The sequence below is a fragment of the Giraffa tippelskirchi genome, chromosome 3 (assembly GCF_054371585.1).
Source record: "Giraffa tippelskirchi isolate mGirTip1 chromosome 3, T2T-mGirTip1v1.2.pri, whole genome shotgun sequence".
Classification (NCBI taxonomy): Eukaryota; Metazoa; Chordata; class Mammalia; order Artiodactyla; family Giraffidae; genus Giraffa; species Giraffa tippelskirchi.
In genome coordinates this window covers 122614945-122636224 of record NC_137277.1, presented here as the reverse complement: position 1 = coordinate 122636224, position 21280 = coordinate 122614945, and the positions used below count along the sequence as shown (strand labels likewise).

Here is a 21280-nt window from a genome sequence, read left to right as displayed (position 1 = left end):
TAATTTAAATGGGTATAAAGAAAAAAGGTTACCTACAATTCTATTACTTAAAAAATAACCAGTTAGCATTGAAGGGTATTTCTTTTTAAAGTATAAATTTATATATTAATTTGCTTTATTCATATAATGCAGTTATTCATTGAATAGATGTAGATCTGTGTTGTCAGTTTGTAAAATACTGCATAATATTCCCATTAAGCGAATGCAGCATAATCTGTTTAACTGAGAAAATGGGGCACTTGATCTTGTGCAGATTTTTATAGTTTTCTTTTTTATTAATAAATAGTGTAATAAACAGATTAGGATTATTGTACATTTTTGCTTGTTTCTCATTTCTAGTTTCTCGTTTTTATTTATTCCTAAAATATTCTTGTTAGGTTATCATTGTATGTTGCCTCATCAGAATCATTTTTATGCTTTTTGATTAGTTTGTTCTGATTTTGGTTTTTCCTTTTGTACTTTTTTGTCTAAGAATTTTGTCTTAAGGTTTTATTTTTAAAAACTCATCTAAATGGCCTTCTGCATGTGAATAGCAGTAAGTTTAAGGGAGGCAAAATGGATTGCTTGTCCTTCTATATAATGTTTTCATTAGACTGCATTTTGGTAAATTTATGAGCCTTGCAGATTGCTGTAAATAGGATCTTGTGTTTATCGTTTTGCGTTTTAGTGATTTGGATCCTATGCAGGCTCCCCATTGGTCTGTTAGAGTTCGAAAAGCTGATAATCCTCAGTGTTTACTAGGTAAGATATTTATGTTTCTTTCCTGAAATACCACGTATTTGTCTATTCTCCAGATCAGAAACACTGGATGTATTCTTTATACTTTATTTCACCTATCTGAAATTTTTTTTTAAGTTTTTTACATTGTGACCTCCTCAGTTAACATCATTAAAAACTAATCTTTGTCAATAGCAGTGACTCCTTCTGGTTATTCTTAAATAATACTAGCAGACTTTCTTGTTGTTTAGTTTTAACCAGTCTACACCTCAAAATTCTCTTATGTTTTCCCAGGATCTGAGTTTTATTTTCCTAATGCTTTATGTCACTTCTTTTTTTCCTTCTGTGGCATACTCTGCTTCTTCCCTTCTGGTTAGTGGAACCCTTTTTGTCTTTTGTCATCCCTCAACACTTGCAGTATATGATAGGATGAACACTGAATTTGATGGTCTTATTAGAGCCTTTCTGTAGGGCTCTGTACTGTATCTGCAGATATATTTTCTGATAGAGGAAAAGAGGTGTAAATAATCTTGTACATGTCATAGGGATATTTGAAGTGAAATAACAATATGTGAAAGTGAAGGTCGCTCAGTCATGTCCAACTCTTTTCAACCCCATGGACTATACAGTCCATGGAATTCACCAAGTCAGAATACTGGAGTGGGTAGCCTTTCCCTTCTCCAGGGAATCTTCCCAACCCAGGGATTGAACCTAGGTCTCCTGCATTGCAGGCAGATTCTTTACCAGCTGAGCCACAAGAGAAGCCCAAGAATACTGGAATGGTTAGCCTATCCCTTCTCCAGCATATCTTCCTGACCCAGGAATTGAACCAGGGTCTCCTGCATTGCAGGCAGATTCTTTACCAACTGAGCTATCAGGGAAACCCTGATATAATATTATAGAAATGTTATAACATTATATAAATACTTTAAAAACTATCATTCATTCTTCAGGTCATAATTATTATATCCCATATCTAGAATTATCTTTCTCTTCCTGCTTTTGTAGATAATGTCTCTTTCATGAAGTCTTCTGAACCCATCTCCTCTTTCCAGTCTTTTTCTCGCTTATATTTAGTGGATGTGAAAATTATTTTCTCCATTTCTGTGTTCATCCATGCCACATTTATTTCATACAACTTGATACATTACCATTCAACTGATGGAGTTATTACTAAATATTTATTGATGACAGTATTGGGGCATTTCCATAAAGCATTTTTTCCTGAGCTCTGTATCATTCATCATGTTATTCATTAAATGCTAATTAGCATTTATGTATATAAGGTAAAATTCCTGCCACTGGTATCTTTGTCTTGAGGTATAGGGAAGTAGTGAGGCTTCCCTGATAAAGAATCTGCCAGCCATTGCAGGAGATGCTGAAGACGTGAGTTTGATCCCTGGGTTAGGAAGATGCCCTGGAGAATAAATGGCTACCCACCAGTATTCTTGCCTAGGAAATTCCATGGGCAGAGGAGCCTGGCAGGCTTTCCAGGAGGTTGCAGAGAGTCAGACACAACTTGGTGACTAAAACAATAAGAACATTGGGAAGTAGGTAGAGGGTTGATATGAAATGTTTTAGAGTTGGATAGACCTTAGTTTTAAATCCTAGATCCACTAACTTCATGAGAAAAGATACTATTTATCTTATTCAGGCCAATAGTAAGTGCTTTGTCCAATTATTTTTCCTTTCATTCTAGAGGGAATTATAAGAAAATACTTTTAATATCCTGGGACATAGAGGGAAAGTAAAAGCAAGGCTACCTTTGAAATGAGATTAATTTTTTGCATTGGGTGGAGAAACTGAATGGTTCTTTTTTTTTTTATGTCAAACTTAATGCATTTTTATGACCAGAATTGCAACAAGAGTGGCAAATGTCTCTCATTTTTTTTTCATACTGGATCAAGACTAATCTCATGTCCCTGCTCAGATGTCAACCTCTTGACTGGAAGGGCAGGTAGATCACACAAGAGTTCAAATTTTTTTTTTTAATTTTTATTAGAATATAGTTGCTTTATTGTCTGTTGTACAGCATAGTGAATCAGTTACATGTATACATATATCTCTTCTTTTTAAAATTTCTTTCCTACTTAGGTCAGTGTAGAGCACTGAGTAGAGTTCCCTTTAATGTTTTTTTTCTGCCATATGTTGAAAGTGAAAGTGAAGTCACTCAGTCATGTGTGACTCTTTGAGGCTCTGTGGACTGTAGCCTGCCAGGCTCCTCCATCCATGGGATTTTTCAGGCAAAAATATTGGAGTGGGTTGCCATTTCCTTCTCCAGGAGATCTTCCTGACCCAGGGGTTGAACCCAGGTCTACCGCACCACAAACTCTACCATCTGAGCCACCAGGGAAGCAATATGTTAGCTAATAGCTTTTGTGAAAAGACATGTACCTTTATTTATAGGACTGACTTCTTTCAGTTACATTTCAAAAATGAGTAACATTTTTTCTGTGTAGGTGATTTTGTCACTGAATTTTTTAAAATTTGCCGTCGAAAGGAGTCAACTGATGAGATTCTTGGACGATCCACATTTGAGGAAGAAGGGAGAGGTGACTTAACTTTTTCTCTTTTTTAAAGTTATTTTCAAATGTCTAACTCTTTCACATGTTTTCCAGCAACTTTTCATCTATTTTTCTCATTCAGGTTATATCAGGGAATCAAGTTTTGACGAATTAAACAGCTACCATTTTCTCTTGGCTATACCCTGAGCTTAAAACATTGTGTGATTAATAAGAAAATGTAAGATATTTTTAAAAACAGAGTTTTAGAGGTTTATTTTTGAAGTTCCTGGGCAGAAATTGTTACACCTTTGTTAATCATGCATCCATATAAAGCTGAATATGTGTATTATTGAAAAGTCACTGATGAAAAGAGTAACTAAAGTATTCTGTACAGTCATCAGTTTATTCATCACTTTAACCTGCTAAGGTTGGTGATGTAATATGTATTCATTTCTATTCTTTTTATAGAAATTGCTGATATAACTCATGCTTTGTCAAAGTTGACAGAGCCTGCACCGGTTCCAATTCATAAATTATCAGTCTCTAACATGGTGCACACTGCAAAGAAGAAAATACGGAAACACAGAGGTGTAGAAGAATCACCACTAAATAATGATGTCCTCAATACTATTCTCTTGGTAACTAAATGTAATGTTTTTATGTGTCTGTATGCACACTCATTTATTATCTATTTAGTCCCATCTGTGTGGCAGGTACTGGATGGGGATATAAAATGAGTAAAACACAGTCTCTACATTCAGAGTTGCCACTGGTGTAGTGGGAATAAGAAAAATGAACAGTAATTACAATACCATGTTACATGTAAGAATTTTGGCAAAGGGCCTGTGAGAACATAGCAAGGGTGCATCTGTCTGTCTGAGCAGTGGGAATTAGGGAAAGCTTCATAAAGAGGGGACAGTTGAGCTAGTCATAAATGGATGAAGGTTTAGAAGTGGACAAATTGCAGAGGCCTGAGAGAACATGTCGGACAATCTGGTAGATTGCAGGTTACTTCCCAGAGAGGGGTCAGGGATGAGACTGGAGAGTAGCTGGTGAAGTGCTTGCTGAAGCATGGGACTTCATCTTACAGTTTAATGCCATTTTAAGCAGAAAGTTGACATAATCAAAATGGTATTCTTGAAAACTTTATAGCAAGTACTAGAAGGGGCTAAGGTGTCTCCTAGATATAGGTTGGTGGAACAGGTCTGGCCCAGGAACCATACACACCAGGGTTAATCCTGATTTATTGTTTGACTTTGAACAAGCCATTTAACTTCAGTTTCTTCATCTGAAGTGAATCTAATAAAAGCCTGTGAGGTTGTTGGATGGATTAAAGGACCTTCTGTTACACTGGTATTTAATAGACCTTTGCTAAATGATAGCTGTTCTTACTATAATTGTAGTTACAATCTTACTTCTGACAACCCGTGCATTAAGACATTCTTGGGAAAACCTTTAAGAGCAGTGCAATGAAAAGAATATAGGACTTGAAAACTTGAAGTTAATTTTAGCCCTCCTGTTTATCTGAGCAAGACTTTTAGCCAGATTTTTAGTTTGTTTATTTGTAAGATATGTGGGCACTGATACATAGCTCACGTAGTGGTATGAAAATAGGATACTGTGTATAAATGTGCTTAGTAGTGGAGGTTGACACTTGGTTGTTCCTCTCCTTAAGAGGAAAATCTCTTCAACATGTTCTGTAGTACATGGCAAAGTATGCAAAGGAAGTACAAGTCAGTGGTACCACAAAACACTTGGGGAGATTAGTGATTAAAGGATTGAAAATAAATTTCTGTAGAGAAGGCCCCTTCTTAAGCATATATCCTTAAGAGATTTTACTCCAATTGTGTAGCTCAGTTGTTGTATGTACTGCGATTTTTGTTTTGTTTTTTAACCTCTCTGCACATCCTCACATATGCACCCTTACCCTCACATAAAACTTCACATGTGTTAACAGAAATCATGTAGAAAAGATACATCGGTCATTACAGGTTTAGTCTGCTTCCCACTTTCTATAAGTATCTCGTAAGATAAAATTATAGGTCTTTAGTGTCATACTTGTAGCATTTCATTTATGAAAACCTATGGGTTGTATTTCTCTATGGAGCCTCACAAATGTTTGGGTGTTTAAAATTTTTTTTATAATTTTATCTATTTAATAATAACACTTTTTAAAAAATTTAATGACCTTGGATGAGCCTGATATCATAGTGCACAGATTCTGGTTTTGCATTCTGTGAACTAAACAATTCACAGAATCTGGTGGTTACATTTAAGAAAAATCTGATTTTAAAATTGACTAGTCACTGTTTTTTGGAGAAAAATAGAAAATATTTGAGGTAGTGTAGAACCAACTGGCCAGAACAGTAAGAGCATTCTCCTTGTTTTAAAAACACAACCGTTAAAATGTCAAATGGTGTTTATAAGAGTTACAAAAGTCTGCAAAGTAAGAAATTTCATTGAAAATGTGATTATTTTCTTTCTTTCCCATAAGTTCTTATTCCCTGATGCTGCTTCTGAGAAACCAGTAAATGGGACTTCTTCAACAGACAACAGTAATCCTCCACTAGAGAGTGAAGAATATGTAAGTTAATTAATGTTAAATATTTAAAATGCATTGACTTTCTAGGGATTTTGCTATATTTCTAGCAACAGTCATGAAATCTACTTCACAACAATAGACTACTGTAAACAGTTTTATATCTCTATACCTACCTGTCATTTCAGCTCTACCTCAGTTGAACAAAAACTTGGATGAGGAAAACATGATAATTTTCTAGCATTCACTATAAAACTTTCTCTGTTGTGAAATAAGGATCTTTTTATTGTAAAAATCACCTTAGGAAAACTTGAGTGAAGATCATGGCCTCCATTCAGTGACCTACTATAGAACGTTAACATAGATACATATTTTGGGTAAAAGAAGTTTTCTGGAAATAATGAAAAACTATACTGTATATGGTTATAGGATATCCTTCAGTTTAAACTTATCATAAGTCATCAAATTTATGTTTTGCAATGGATTCTTCTTTGTATTTCAAAGCTAGACAGACAGAAAATTCTTTAATGAAGTAATGTGTAAAATGAAGTAAAATTTTCATGTTTTTGTTTTTGAAGTCTTTGATAAATTGAGAAGTAAGTTTAAATGACTGGTATAGAGATATATCAAATTGTTAACAATGCTGTTAGGAAGTGATTTCATGAAGTGAGAAGGAAAAGCAGGGCTTTACATTTTTAGTTTTATAGAGTTCTGATTTTATGTTTTTGATTTTGGCAAGTGTGTATTCATTTGTAATTATAAGATTTTTATAACACATGAAATTTAGAGTATATCTTAAAAAATTTCACAGAAGAAACTGAAAGCTGTACCTTTAGCCTCACTAAAATAAGTGTCATTTTTTGATCCTTGTAGAATGGAGCTGCCTAAGAACAATTTAGGCAATAATGTTTTAGACATTTGATAGGAGCCTGGCTGTTAGGATAGATTAATTTCAGGTATTAAAATCTCTGCCTACACAGTTTCTGATTATACATGTAAATATATTGTTAACAAGTTTTGTTTGTTTCTATTTTGTTAAATTTAGAATCTCTACAATCAGTTCAAATCTGCACCTTCTGATAGTTTAACATACAAGTTGGCTTTGTGTCTTTGTATGATCAATTTCTACCATGGAGGACTGAAAGGAGTGGCACATCTCTGGCAGGAATTTGTACTTGAAATGCGTTTCAGATGGGAAAACAACTTTCTGATTCCAGGGTAATAATTTCGATTCCCGATTGTAGAGATAGGATTTTTATTTGTTTACAAAATTTGACTTCTGACTCATTAATTCTCCTCTTGTAGGAAATCTGCCCCAAGAAAATGGTAAGAAACTTAGGATATGATTTCTGTTCATTGGTGTTCACTGCAGCAAATTTATAATAGGAAGAAAAAGTTAATCTAAGTATCAGACATTAAGTTAGTTCAGTCACTCAGTTGTCTCCGACTCTTTGTGACTCCATGAACTGGCAGCACGCCAGACTTCCCTGTCCATCACCAGCTCCCAGAGCCTATTCAAACTCATGTCCATCGGGTCAGTGATGCCATCTGACCATCTCATCCTCTGTCATCCCCCTCTCCTCTCATCTTAGATCTTTCCCAGCATCAGGGTCTTTTCCAATATTAAGAGTGGTTAAATAAATCATCATGTAATTCTATAATGGAAAGTTTTTTTCCAAGAATCCCTATTAACATAGAAGATGATCACAATATTTGTAGTAAAGTAGACTGTAGTGTTATGTATACAGTGCTTTCAACTATGCTGATAGAGAATATTAGAAAATATAGAGAATATATATAGAAATATGTATAGAAAAATAATTGGAAAGAAATATAACCAAATGTTAACAGTTGTTTAGTTGGAGGGAAAACATCTTTAGAGCTCAGAGGTTTGGGTATTAAATATTACCTGTAATTTTTTTATATAGCTTATGTTGACATTTCACTTAAAGAGTTTAGCATATATGTTGATACTGTGTCGGTTACTGTTCATTTGCCCATTCTACTCAAACTAAGGGAGGAGAATCATGATATTGGTAATACAAAATGGTAACTGATCCAAAAATGTTTACTCCTAAGTCATTTGCCAGTCTCTACTTAGCTGGATTCTCTCTTGGCTAATTACTGGGAACCACCTCATTTAGATTAGAGGAAATCCAGGCTCCCTTCAGCAAAAGAGAGGTAGAGATCAATGGTTTTTATATTGAGAATCTACCATAATGATTGAGAACTGAATACATAGTATAACTTCTTTTGTGGTGTTTGAAAGACTGCATCCTAGCTACTTCCTAGGGTGGATTTTCAAGGCTTTAAATTTTTTAAGTTTTCTGTTAGCTTGAGAGCTATCACTACTTTGCTATTGCATTTTGTCTGTTGTACTTGCTGTTGGTAAATTATGGACTAGGAGAATAAAATAAATTTTGATCTTTTAATTTTATTTGTACCATCTAAGTTGCCTAATCTGTAGAAGTCTAGTTTTGCTTTCTGATCTATGTGGCTTAAATATATGGTGGTATAAAAATATGCATATCTGAAGCAATTCTACTGATAAGCTTTTTTCTGCTACTTTATTTGATAGATTAGCAAGTGGACCCCCAGATCTAAGATGCTGTTTACTGCATCAGAAGCTACAGGTAAAAATTTCCCAGTGGCAGTATATAATTTGTGACAGTGGTTAGGTCAAGTTATTCTGACTCTAAATGTAATAATAGATTATAGGCTGTTCTCATTGTGCTGCTGTAGGTTACTTAAGTCACTGTCATTCACACCAAGGTCCAGGGAACGGGTGGAGACTGAAAATAAAATATTCAGGCAGTGGATAAATTTTTACTGTAACTGCCACTGACGGAACAGCAATTTCCTCAGTCCTTGTCCTTGCAAAGGAAAAAATTCATTTGAGAGATATAAAGCAGTTTTAAGCAGCAGAAGTTTTATTAAGCAAAGAGAAAATAAGCTCCCATGAAAGGATGGGAATGGGCTGTCTAGAAACCAGAAACCACCCTGAAGTAGGGGGTGGGGTTGGTTTTTCAGAGTGGTAGAAATTCTCTTCCTATGTCTTGTGTTATTTGACAAGTTGATTGACAGCTTTAGCTTATATAACTTGTATCCTTGTGCACAGGTGCTTACCCACAAGAACGGAAGCAAAACCCACAGAGGGCGGGCAAAAACCACAATGCTGGTTTATTACAAACCCAGTGTAATGAGCCCTGGGTTACTTTGAATCATCTTTTAGGTCTTGGTGCACCTGTGCCAACCTGTGCCGGCAGGTTTTGTTTAGCTTGCTCCTAATAAGGCTGGAAACTTAGGGATCCTTGACCACAAAAGCGAGGATCTCTGGGTATATTCTGATCACCAGTGTCCAGGCAGGGGAAGGAAGGATAACTCTGTCCAGGATATGGCTGGGACACATGCATGTCTGACTAACAACTCATATATAATAATAAATATAATAATAAAATAAGAAATAATTTTGTTTCTCTTTTCTTAAGATGTTAAATTGTTGTATTGAAAGAAAGAAGGCACGCGATGAGGGGAGAAAGACAAGTCCTTCAGATAACGTGACTAATACGTATTCAGGGGATGCTGGAAAATCTGGAGATCAGCTGGGGCCAGATAATCTGAGAGAGACAGATAAAGACAAAGGAGAGGTGGGAAAATCATGGGATTCTTGGAGTGACAGCGAGGAAGAGTTTTTTGAATGCCTGAGTGATACTGAAGAACTTAAAGGAAATGGACAAGAGAGTGGCAAGAAAGGAGGACCTAAGGAGATGGCAAGTTTAAAGCCAGAAGGACGACTCCATCAGCATGGGAAACTCACACTGCTTCATAATGGAGAACCTCTCTACATCCCAGTGACCCAGGTGGGACAGGGACTGGTTCTTTAAGTTGTATTTTTGTTGTTGTGATTGTTGTTTATATAACTTTATTCTAGTAGGAGATGGGATTCCCTGGTGGCTCAGATGGTAAAGTGTTTGCCTGCAATGCACGAGACCTGGGTTCAATTCCTGAGTCGGGAAGATCCCCTGGAGAAGGAAATGGCAACCCACTCCAGTACTCTTGCCTAGAAAATTCCATGGATGGAGGAGCCTGGTGGGCTACAGTCCGATGATTGTTTTGGATACAGGCACTTCTTTAAACAGTCTGTGTCTAAAGATCTATAGATTTGAAATCTAAATAAACTATTGGGGTTTTTAGGTCTACTATTTGTCTAACTGAGAAATGTTTTGAAGTTTCAGTAGATAGTAATTCATCATGTTTACGGTGACCTGTTCTTTGGGTGTTTAAAAAAACAAAATCCAAAAATATTGGTGGGAAGAACAAAAGTAAAAATGCTTGATTTATGTAGTTCTTATCTGTTCAATATGTAGTTTGAATACATTTTATACCATTAGGAAGTGGAATAGCAATAGCTCAAGACCTAAGGAAGAGCAATAGTTTTTGGGTTTGTTGGGTTTTTTTTGCATAGGTAATAAGTGAATATATTTTATTGTGAAAATCTCAGTCTAGAAAAAGTGAAAGTCACCACCCATTAATTCCAGTTCTTATCTGTAGAAATAACCATTATTATTGGTTTGGGTTATAGATTTTTATACCCATTTCTATGCATTGATGTATGTACATGTATGCATATGGTACATAGTTTTGTAGATTTTTAAAAATCTATGTACTGATATGTAGCTTTTTAACCTAAAAGCTTGAAGATCTCTTCATGTCATTACATATAGATCTACTTCATCTCTTTACTTGCTGTATAACATTCCACATCATGGAAGAGCCATAGTTTATTTTAACTCTTCCTCTCTTAATGCATAATATGTTATTTGCAGCTTATTTCTATTATCGTGCTACAGTATGAATTCTTGTTTTTCAGTATTATCTGTTTCACATATGAGTGTTTCTCCAGGGGAGAAATGGAATTTCTATATAAACAAATATATAAGATAGAAGATTCCTCTTCAAAAGGGCTGTACCTACTTTCAGTTCAGTTCAGGCGCTCAGTCGTGTCCGACTCTTTGCCACCCCATGAATTGCAGCACGCCAGGCCTCGCTGTCCATCACCAACTCCCGGAGTCTACCCAAACCCATGCCCATTGAGTCGGTTATGCCATCCAACCATCTCATCCTCTGTCGTCCCCTTCTCCTCCCGCCCCCAATCCTACCCAGCATTAGGGTCTTCTCCAATGAGTCAACCCTTCGCATGAGGTGGCCAAAGTATTGGAGTTTCAGCTTCAACATCAAACCTTCCAATGAACACCCAGGATTGATCTCTTTTAGGATGGATTGATTGGATCTCCTTGCAGTCCAAGGGACTCTCAAGAGTCTTCTCCAACACCACAGTTCAAAAGCATCAATTCTGCGGCGCTCAGCTTTCTTCACTGTCCAACTCTCACATCCATACATGACCACTGGAAAAACCATAGCCTTGACTAGACGGACTTTTGTTGGCAAAGTAATGTCTCTGCTTTTAAATATGCTATCTAGGTTGGCCATAACCTTCCTTCCAAGGAGTAAGCGTCTTTTAATTTCATGGCTGCAATCACCATCAGCAGTGATTTTGGAGCCCAAAAAAATAAAGTCTGACACTGTTTCCACTGTTTCCCCATCTATTTCCCATGAAGTGATGGGACCAGATGCCATGATCTTAGTTTTCTGAATGTTGAGCTTTAAGCCAACTTTTTCACTCTCCTCTTTCACTTTTATCAAGAGGCTCTGTAGTTCTTCTTCAGTTTCTGCCATAAGGGTGGTGTCATCCGCATATCTGAGGTTATTGATATTTCTCCCAGCAATCTTGATTCCAGCTTGTGTTTCTTCCAGCCCAGCATTTCTCATGATGTACTCTGCATATAAGTTAAATAAGCAGGGTGACAATATACAGCCTTGACGGACTCCTTTTCCTATTTGGAACCAGTGTGTTGTTCCATGTCCAGTTCTAACTGTTGCTTCCTGACCTGCATACAGGTTTCTCAAGAGACAGGTCAGATGGTCTGGCATTCCCATCTCTTTCAGAATTTTCCACAGTTTATTGTGATCCACACAGTCAAAGGCTTTGGCATAGTCCATAAAGCAGAAATAGATGTTTTTCTGGAACTCTCTTGCTTTTTTGATGATCCAGCAGATATTGGCAATTTGATCTCTGGTTCCTCTGCCTTTTCTAAAACCAGCTTGAACATCTGGAAGTTCACGGTTCACGTATTGCTGGAACCTGGCTTGGAGAATTTTGAGCATTACTTTACTATTATGTGAGATGAGTGCAATTGTGTGGTAGTTTGAGCATTCTTTGGCATTGCCTTTCTTTGGGATTGGAACGAAGACTGACCTCTTCCAGTCGTGTGGCCACTGCTGAGTTTTCCAGATTTGCTGGCATATCGAGTGCAGCACTTTCACAGCATCACCTTTGAGGATCTGAAATGGCTCAACTGGAATTCCATCACCTCCACTGGCTTTGTTCGTAGTGATGCTTTCTAAGGCCCACTTGACTTCACATTCCAGGATGTCTGGCTCTAGGTGAATGATCACACCATCGTGATTATCTGGGTCATGAAGATCTTTTTTGTACAGTTCTTCTGTGTATTCTTGCCACCTCTTCTTAATATCTTCTGCTTCTGTTAGGTCCATACCATTTCTGTCCTTTATTGAGCCTATCTTTGCATGAAATGTTCCTTTGGTATCTCTAATTTTCTTGAAGAGATCTCTAGTCTTTCCCAATCTGTTGTTTTCCTCTATCCTTGCACTGATCGCTGAGGAAGGCTTTCTTATCTTTCCTTGCTATTCTTTGGAACTCTGCATTCAGATGGGAATATCTTTCCTTTTCTCCTTTGCTTTTCGCTTTTCTTCTCTTCCCAGCTATCTGTAAGGCCTCCTCAGACAGCCATTTTGCTTTTTTGCATTTCTTTTCCATGGGGATTTTCTTGATCCTTGTCTCCTGTACAATGTCACGAACCTCTGTCCATATCATCAGGCACTCTGTCTACCAGGTCTAGTCCCTTAAATCTATTTGTCACTTCCACTGTATACTCAAAAGGGATTTGATTTAGGTCATACCTGAATGGTCTAATGGTTTTCCCCACTTTCTTCAATTTAAGTCTGAATTTGGCAATAAGCAGTTCATGATCCGAGTCACAGTCTGCTCCTGGTCTTGTTTTTGCTGACTGTATAGAGCTTCTCCATCTTTGGCTGCAAAGAATATAATCAATCTGATTTCGGTGTTGACCATCTGGTGATGTCCACGTGTAGAGTCTTCTCTTGTGTTGTTGGAATAGGGTGTTTGCTATTACCAGTGTGTTCTCGTGGCAAAACTCTATTAGCCTTTGCCCTGCTTCATTCTGTACTCCAAGGCCAAACTTGCCTGTTACGCCAGGTGTTTCTTGACTTCCTACTTTTGCATTCCAGTCCCCTATAATGAAAAGGACCTACTTTATACCACATCATTGATGAGTATAGGAATAAGGGAATACCACTATCTCCCCAACTTTCTTTTCACACTTCCTTCCTTCCATAAATATATGTTAAGTACCTAGTATATGCCAGCCACTGTCTTGGGGGACTATAGGATTTTAGTAGCAAAATTATATAGTACGTTTCTTGAGCTCATGTTACTTTTATTCATATTTTATTTTTTTTTTATAAAAAACTGACATTACCAGTCATAAAAGCTTTTGCCAATATGATGGGCAGAAGTGGTGTCTCCGTATTCTAGATTGTATTTCCCTGGTTTTTGATGAACCTTAGTGTCTTTTTAATATGTTTACAGTTATTCTTTCCTATAAGTTGCATTCCATTTTTCTTTTAGGTTGTTGTTCTGTTCTTATTGATTTATTTGAGTCCTTTATATTTTAAATATAAATCATCTGTTATATACATTGTATATGTTTTCTCCTAGTTATTTTAAAAACATGTCTACTTACCTATTGAGTTATAAATTATAACTAAAGTACACAAACTTCAAGTGAATAGTTTGAGTTTTTTCATATTTAGAGACCCATTTAACTATTACTCATATCAAGATACAGAGAATTCTCATCATCCTAGAATAGCAATGATCAATAGAACTTTCTTTGAAGATGAACATGAGTATTTTGTGCTCTCCAGTACTATAGCCCTTATCTATATGTAGTTATTGAGTACTTGAAATGTGGCTAGTGCAACTGAGAAACTGAATTTTTTTTTTAATATAATTTCCTAAAATTTAAATAGCCAGATGTATGGAATGCCATAGCTTAGTATTCCCCTCCAGGTTAACTGTTTTTCTAACTTTTATCAGCATAGGTTTGTTTTATCAGTTTTTGAATGTCATCAGTGGAGTCATACTTTGCTTGCTCTTTGTGTATAAATGGAATTGTGTACACTTGTGCATTTTTAACTACCATCTGTGAGATTCATCCACGTCATTATATGAATCAATATTTGTGCATGTTTTATTACTTTATAGTATTCTATGAATATGCCACGCAATTCTTACAGTATATTGCTTATCCATTCACCTGTTGGCTTCCCTGGTGGCTCAGTCGATAAAAGAGTCTGCCTGTAATGTGGGTGACCTGGGTTTGATCCCTGGGTTGGGAAGAACCCCTGGAGAAGGAAACAGCAACCCACTCCAGAATTCTTGCCTGGAGAATTCCATGGACAGAGGAGCCTGGTGGGCTACAGTCCACGGGATCACAAAGAGTCGGACACGACTGAGTGACTAACTTTCAGTTTTTTCATTCACCTGTTGATGGAATTTGAGTTGTGTATAGCTAGAGTCATTATAAATAAATGAACATTCTTATAAGTTGAATATTTCTTTTGGATATATTCTTAAGAGTAGAATTGTTGGGCCATGTGGTAGCAATATGTTTGAACTTAAGGTAGATCTTTCTAAACAGTCTCCCAAAGTGGTTGAATTAATTTATATTCCCTCCAACAATATAAAATAATTGTGGTTTATGCCACATAATCACTTATAATTGGTTTGTCAGGGGTCCCAGCACCACTTCCAAGTTTGATGATTTGCTGGGAGGACTTATAGGACTCAACATATAATCATGCTCACAGCTGTAACTTAATACAGCAAAGGGATGCAAAGCAAAATCAGAAGAAAGGAAATGGCACATGGGACAAATTTCAGAGGATATCAAGCACAAGCTTCCAAGAGTCTCCTTGCAGTATAGTCAAACAGGATGCACTTAACTCCAGCAATTGGTTGTGACCACATGTAAATGTTGTCTACCAGGGAAACTTGTCAGGGGCTCAGTGGTCAGGGTTTTTATTGGGGCTGGTCACATGGCACCTTCCCTAGCATGTGCCAAAATTCCAGATTCCCAGAAGGAAAGTAGATGTTTAGCATAAACTATATTGTGTGCACAAAATTTAGGCATATTGTTGTTTAGTCTCTAAATCATGTCTGACTGTTTAGTGACGCCATGGATTGTAGCCCACCAGGCTCCTCTATCTATGTGGTATCCCAGGCAAGAATACTGGAATGAGTTGCCATTTCTTTCTCCAGGGGATCTTCCCAACCCAGGGGTCAAACCCAGGTCTCCTATGTCTCCTGCATTGCAGGAGGATTCTTTACCACTGAGCCACCAGGCATAATGAACCGTTTTTATCACTTCTGAGTATGGTGGGACTCTGCCAAAATCCATGTTCCCAGAAGCCAGCCAAGCCAGCCAACTTTGCAAACAGGCCTTTCTGAGGAGAGTAATCTGAGGCCTGCTATGTTAACTCTTCTCTGCACACATTTTTTTTTTTTTAAGGTATTTTGTGATGCTTTAATGAAAGGAAATACATGCAATACATTTTTTCATTATTAAACAACTATATGGAATTCACTAAAGAAATACCTCAACCACAAACATATAGCAAGGATAAAATAAAAGGAAATAAGTTATGGCACATAATTAATAAGCAAAAGAAGATCTATTATTAATATTAGACATAGTATTTTAAGGCAAAGCAATATTTTAGATTAAGTTTACTGCATAATATAAACAGAATAGTTTACAAATCACAATTTAATGGATATGCAAGAAGAAATAATAAAACCAAAATCATAGCATGTGATTATAACATCCCTTTCTCATTTTTATTTTTTTAAACTTTTAATTGGAGGATAATTTTTTTACTATGTTGTTAATTTTATTTTTTTACGGTTTTTACAAATATTTTGTTTATTTTAATGAAACTGGTACAGACACTGTCCATTTAAAACCCATATCCCAGGCCAAAAAGTACAAATAAAGTCAAAAAGAGCAGTGTTCTGTTGTATACACTTCTGCATGAATAACTTTAATTGCTAATGAAAACCAGATCTTTTCTGGGGTCTGCTGACAAGATTTTTCTTTCATCTTAAAATGCTTTCTCTTTAGCGAAGCCATCTTTGGAGTTAGTCATTATTCTTTGTCATTCTGACTCCAACTAGAGATTCCTCTTCTTTTGGTCCAGACCCTCAGATTTTAAAAGTAGCTTCAAGTTAAGGAAAGGTCATTTTCCACAGTTCTGTTTTCCGAAAAACTTCCATCTCCCACTGAAATTCATAGTCCAGGAGTGAAGCAATCACATGCTAGAACTTCAGGGCCAGTTGGAAATTCATTAGGAACACTTGCATTAGTTGATCTTATTTATCACAAGCCTGCAAACACAGAGTCCCAGAAAAGGCAGGATCTCTATGCACACCTGTGATTTTTAAATAGGAGAGAGAGTATGAAGGGGGCTGAGGTTTGATCACCAAAAATCAGCACAATGAAAAGAAACAGTAATGAATAATGGGCACTAGAATTCAAATTACCAGATGTTTTAAAGAGATGGGGTGCCAGTTTTCGATTCTGTTTTGAACACCACATTACAAAAGAACTATTTTTAAAAGATTAAGGGGAAATAGAAAAAATAAAAAAGAATATCTAAACCGTTGAATGACTCCCTGTTTGTTCCTGATAAACTTCAATCACATCTTCTTCCTCCATTCCCAGTTCTTTTGGAGTGTGATTATCAGCAATTCTCTGACCTTCAAAGAGAAACCTGAGTGAATTCATGGGAACTCCCTGTCTTTGACAGTATGATTCTTTGAGTCTCTTGAGATATGTTGTCATTTTCACTTTGAAGTGAATCTCACTGCTATCCTGTCCGATGACTCTGAGTTTTATTCTCCTTCCTTCTTATCCCCCAAGTCCTTAAAGGTTTTGCTTCCTGGGCAGACATGGTGACAGTGGTTTCCCCTGGGGTCTCCGCACATCAGCGGCCTTGGGTAGGTAGAACCTCTCTCTGGGGTTTATAGATCCGTCTCTCTACCTGACAGCACAACACCACGGCTGGAGGGACTTCCTCTATGCCTTCTCTATGTTATTATTTTTAATGTACACAGTTTATAATTCAAGGGCCAGAGCTTTCTTCCAGACTCAAGTTTATAAATTCTCAATTGACTTGTGAGGCCAGTAGGAGTACTTCTTGTCTAATTTGGTTTCTGGAGAGACTTCATTCAAGTACTCAGTGGTCATCTGATCAAATGGAATTATGTTCTCATCTTCTCCAACTCTTTCTCATATTCCTGAATCCTGGTCTTTGGGAGAGACAAAAACTCAGCATAGCTTTTCACATCTTCTTTTCCTCAGCGTCCACCTGGGCAGTATATTTATCCTCTGGTATAGGAACCTTTGGGCTTCCTTGATATCTCAGCTGGTAAAGAATCTGCCTGCAATGCAAGAGACCCTGGTTCGATTCCTGGGTCAGGAAGATCCCCTGAAGAAGGGATCGGCTACCCACTCCAGTATTCTTGGGCTTCCCTGGTGGCCCAATGGGTAAAGAATCCACGTGCAATGCTGGAGACCTGACTTCGATCCCTGGGTTGGGAAGTTCCCCTTGGAGGAGGGCATGGCAACTCCAGTATTCTTGCCTGGAAAATCCCCATGGACAGAGGAGTCTGGCACGCTACATCCATGGGGTTGCAAAGAGCTGGACTGAGCAACTAAGCACAGCAGAGGAAACTTTAGGGCATTAAACTTCTTCTCAAAGTCATCCACCAAGCTAGCTTTTGCCACGCTTGCCTTGTAGTAAGCCCAGTCAGTGGCAGGTGGCTTCTCAGGCAGAGTAGCCAACCTGGAAGTGACGGTCTTATTCTAGGACTTCAAGGAGTTAGCCACAGCCTTCTGGTTTCAGGGGATGATCTAGAGAAAGCCCACGCGCAGCAACAAAGACCCAGCACAGCCAGAAAAAAGTAAGTCTTAAAAAAAAAGGAAGAAGTATAATCTTCATGCTACTTGCCACTTGTATTCCTCTTGATCATGTTTTTCACTTACATTTGGTTTGAGTTCCCAGGTGGGAGGAGTAGTCAGTAGCTCTTTCAGTCTCTTCCTTTCCTTAGGGAGGAGGCGAAAGGACAATGAAAAGTAGTTTCTTTTAATGGAAATAATGAGGGAGTCTGCTCTTGAGTATATTGCTTCATTGGAGATTCATGTAACTTGAATTTGACTGAAGAATTTTGATATCATAGGGAAAGTAGAATAAAAAGCTTATGATACAACCTAAGTATTTCGTCTATAATTTATTAGCAAACGTTTATTGAGTTTGTGCTCGAATCTGTTCTTTACAGCAGTGGATCACATAAAACTGGGGTTATTGCTCAAGGTAACGGAGCTGGGATTCAAATACAGGCAGTTGCTTCTAGAGCCCAAGCTCTTAACCACTCTGTCATGCTGCCTTGCCAATTATTACTCACCCCCAAGTATCAGTGACCTTAAAAGTGATGTATGTTCATTGTAGAGACAACAAAACAAAAACTCACAATTCCATAATCCAGAGGTAATCACTGTTAAAGTGCTTCCTTCCCCTTTTTTCCTGTGTCCAACCATTTCCCTGTTATTATACATTCAGATTCTTTGAATTTTCATGCTGTTATAAATGGTGCTACAGTGATATTTCTAGAAGTGGAATTATTGGGTCAGAGGGCATGATCATAAATGCTTGCCATGTATTGGTGGCCAGATTGTTGTCCGGGAAGATTTATATTCTCTCCAACAGTGTTTGAAAGTGCCCCTGTAGGGCTGTTTCAAAAATGAGAATGATATAAGGAAAAGAAGTTACTTTCACACACACAAAAAAGTTACTTTCTTCTGTTTGTTGCTGTGTTTTGAATGCTATACCTTTACATTTCTTCTACTTTATTTCTGAAAGATACCTGTGAAAATTATTTATCTCTGTGGCAGAAGTTCTCAACTGGGAACTGTGTTTGGCCTCCCAGGGGTATTTGGCAAGGTCTGGAAACACTTTTGATTGTCATGAGATGGAGTGGTAATACAGGCAGTAGAGATACCACTACAATAGGCAGGAGCAGAGATATGCTGCTAAACATCCTACAATGCATAGAAGAGGCTCCACAACAGAGAATTATCCAGTCTAAAATGTCAGTAGTATGAGACTGAGAAAAAAAAACTTGCTTTATAGTAAGCTCCTGAAATCTAGAAGGAATCTATTTATTGACAAGACACTTACTTCTGCTGGGTCCTATTATCTAAGAATAAAAGAGTTCATGGTTTTCTGGTTTTAACAACAAAGAGGCAAGATCTGTTTGGTTAGTCTCTGACTTGTTAAGTTCTTCATATTTCAAATATAAAATCGAATGAAATCAGTTCTTAGAGAACTTTCCTCAACCCCTTTGAGCAGTTTTGAATTGTTTCTGTCACTTTCTTAATGATTCTACAGTTGTTTCTTCCTTCAGAGTTGCCTTAGCTGCTGTTTTATTTGGGGTTGCCATTAAAATATAGAATGTCTCTGATTCCCAAAGTAAAAAACATCCAACTTCTTGTGGGAACTGATAATTTCAACATGTTTGGAACCTAAACTCAATGCAGCTCCTCCAACATAAAACATAGTTATTTAGGGGCTTTTACTTGGCGTTCAGTTCATGTGCCTTTATTTTCATACATATATCAATTTTCTTCTCTCACTAGTTATAATAAAAACCTTGTGGCAAGTAATAATGACATTCATAAAAATATTTAGGACTTCATTTCTTTATCATTGTTGTTATTCAATCACTCAGTCATGTCCGACTCTTTGCAACCCCATAAACTGCAGCATGCCAGGCTTCCCTGTCCTTCACTATCTCTTGGAGTTTGCTCAAACTCATGTCCATTGAGTTGATGATGCCATCCAACCATCTCATCCTCTATCACCCCCTTCTCCTCCTGCCCTCAGTCTTTCCAGCATCAGGGTCTTTTCCAGTGAGTCAGCTCTTCACGTCAGGTGACCAAATTATTGGAGCATCAGTCCTTCCAAAGAACATTCAGGGTTGTTTCCTTTAAGATATCATTAGTAGGGAGGAAAATGTTCAGTCATCCAATTCCTCTCAAGAGGAAACATGATGATCTTATCTGTTGGGGAGGGGAGCATTGAAAGTCATGTTTATTCTTATTAACTTGTTACTTTTTTGTGTAGGTTCCAAAAAACTTGAGAATTTCTTTGAATTCTTTTAAATACATATCTTGTGACTGCTAGAGCTGAAACAGTTGTTGTCTTTGTTCTATTTTTATAGTTCTGCTTTCTCCAAAAAAAAAGCTATTCATGAGTTTTGTCCTTTTGTGCTCTGCAGGAACCAGCACCTATGACAGAAGATCTGCTCGAAGAGCAGTCGGAGGTTCTAGCTAAATTGGGTACATCGGCAGAAGGGGCTCACCTCCGAGCACGCATGCAAAGTGCATGTCTGCTCTCAGATATGGAGTCTTTTAAGGTGGGTCACACTGTCAGAGCTCGGGAGTCTGTTTTGAGATATTCTGGGATGAAGCTGTAAAAGTCACTCTATAAAGTGGTGTGAAGGCCTGAATGTCTTTTTTTCGTTAAATGTTTTGATTTCATTAGTAGTTACAACACCCTGCCTCCATCCCCTAAAGGTCACAGTCAAGCTTGCTTCTTGAATTTAAAAAAGAAAAGAATAATCTTTGAATAATAGTTGAAAATTGAGAACTGAATCATTTCTTTATGTGTATTTGGCTGTCTTCTTCCTTTGTGTCAGTCAGTTTAATACAAGGCTTTTAGGAACCCCTTCGGATTTAACATAGGCTGGTTCGTTCAACAAACCTTTGATTGCCTACTTTGTGACTGGCACTGTGATTAGGTAATTAAGTATAATGTTTATCCTCAATTATAGTCTGTTGAGGTTGTGGGAGGGGATATGTAAAAAATTATTAAGTGATGAGTTCTCTTAGGAAATCAAGGTCAAAAAGGTGACTGACTCTACTGAGTGGGAATAATGGAAAGTCTCTCAGAAGAGTCACCTTTTAGGGTGCATAGGCATTTGCTACATGGAGAAGAATATTTTAGGCTTAGATATAGGCCTGTATCTAGGACACAGAGGATTCAGAGAGTGGTGACACTTAAACTCAGGGATAAAAAGAGTCTCGTTGAATTACTTACTCTTGAAAGCAGAGATACATCCACGTACATTAAAAAGAAAACAGTGGGTAGTTCAGTGGGCCATAGGGCTTCCCTTTCCTGCTACTGATTTTCTGAACTGTCCCTCATGCCCAGACTTTCCTCCTTAACCTACTGGTAC

At 37.4% G+C, this 21280-nt stretch overlaps 1 protein-coding gene and 1 pseudogene across 21 annotated transcripts in view; one reads left to right on the top strand and one right to left on the bottom strand.

The window, feature by feature from the left end:
• Nucleotides 1-21280, top strand: part of RAB3GAP1 (RAB3 GTPase activating protein catalytic subunit 1) — a 140188-nt gene that overhangs the window by 70360 nt on the left and 48548 nt on the right. For all 21 annotated transcript variants that reach the window (XR_014079278.1, XR_014079277.1, XR_014079276.1 and 18 more), the window contains 8 exons: nucleotides 668-741; nucleotides 3177-3269; nucleotides 3690-3859; nucleotides 5716-5805; nucleotides 6806-6978; nucleotides 8339-8393; nucleotides 9249-9620; nucleotides 20321-20458. Coding sequence is in view for 15 of the 21 variants with exons in the window: in XM_081579219.1 (XP_081435345.1) it covers nucleotides 668-741; nucleotides 3177-3269; nucleotides 3690-3859; nucleotides 5716-5805; nucleotides 6806-6978; nucleotides 8339-8393; nucleotides 9249-9620; nucleotides 20321-20458 (1165 nt within the window). In the remaining 6 variants the exon portion in view is untranslated. The remainder of the gene's footprint in view (nucleotides 1-667; nucleotides 742-3176; nucleotides 3270-3689; nucleotides 3860-5715; nucleotides 5806-6805; nucleotides 6979-8338; nucleotides 8394-9248; nucleotides 9621-20320; nucleotides 20459-21280) is intronic.
• On the bottom strand, nucleotides 16638-16935 carry LOC145541788 (small ubiquitin-related modifier 1 pseudogene; annotated as a pseudogene).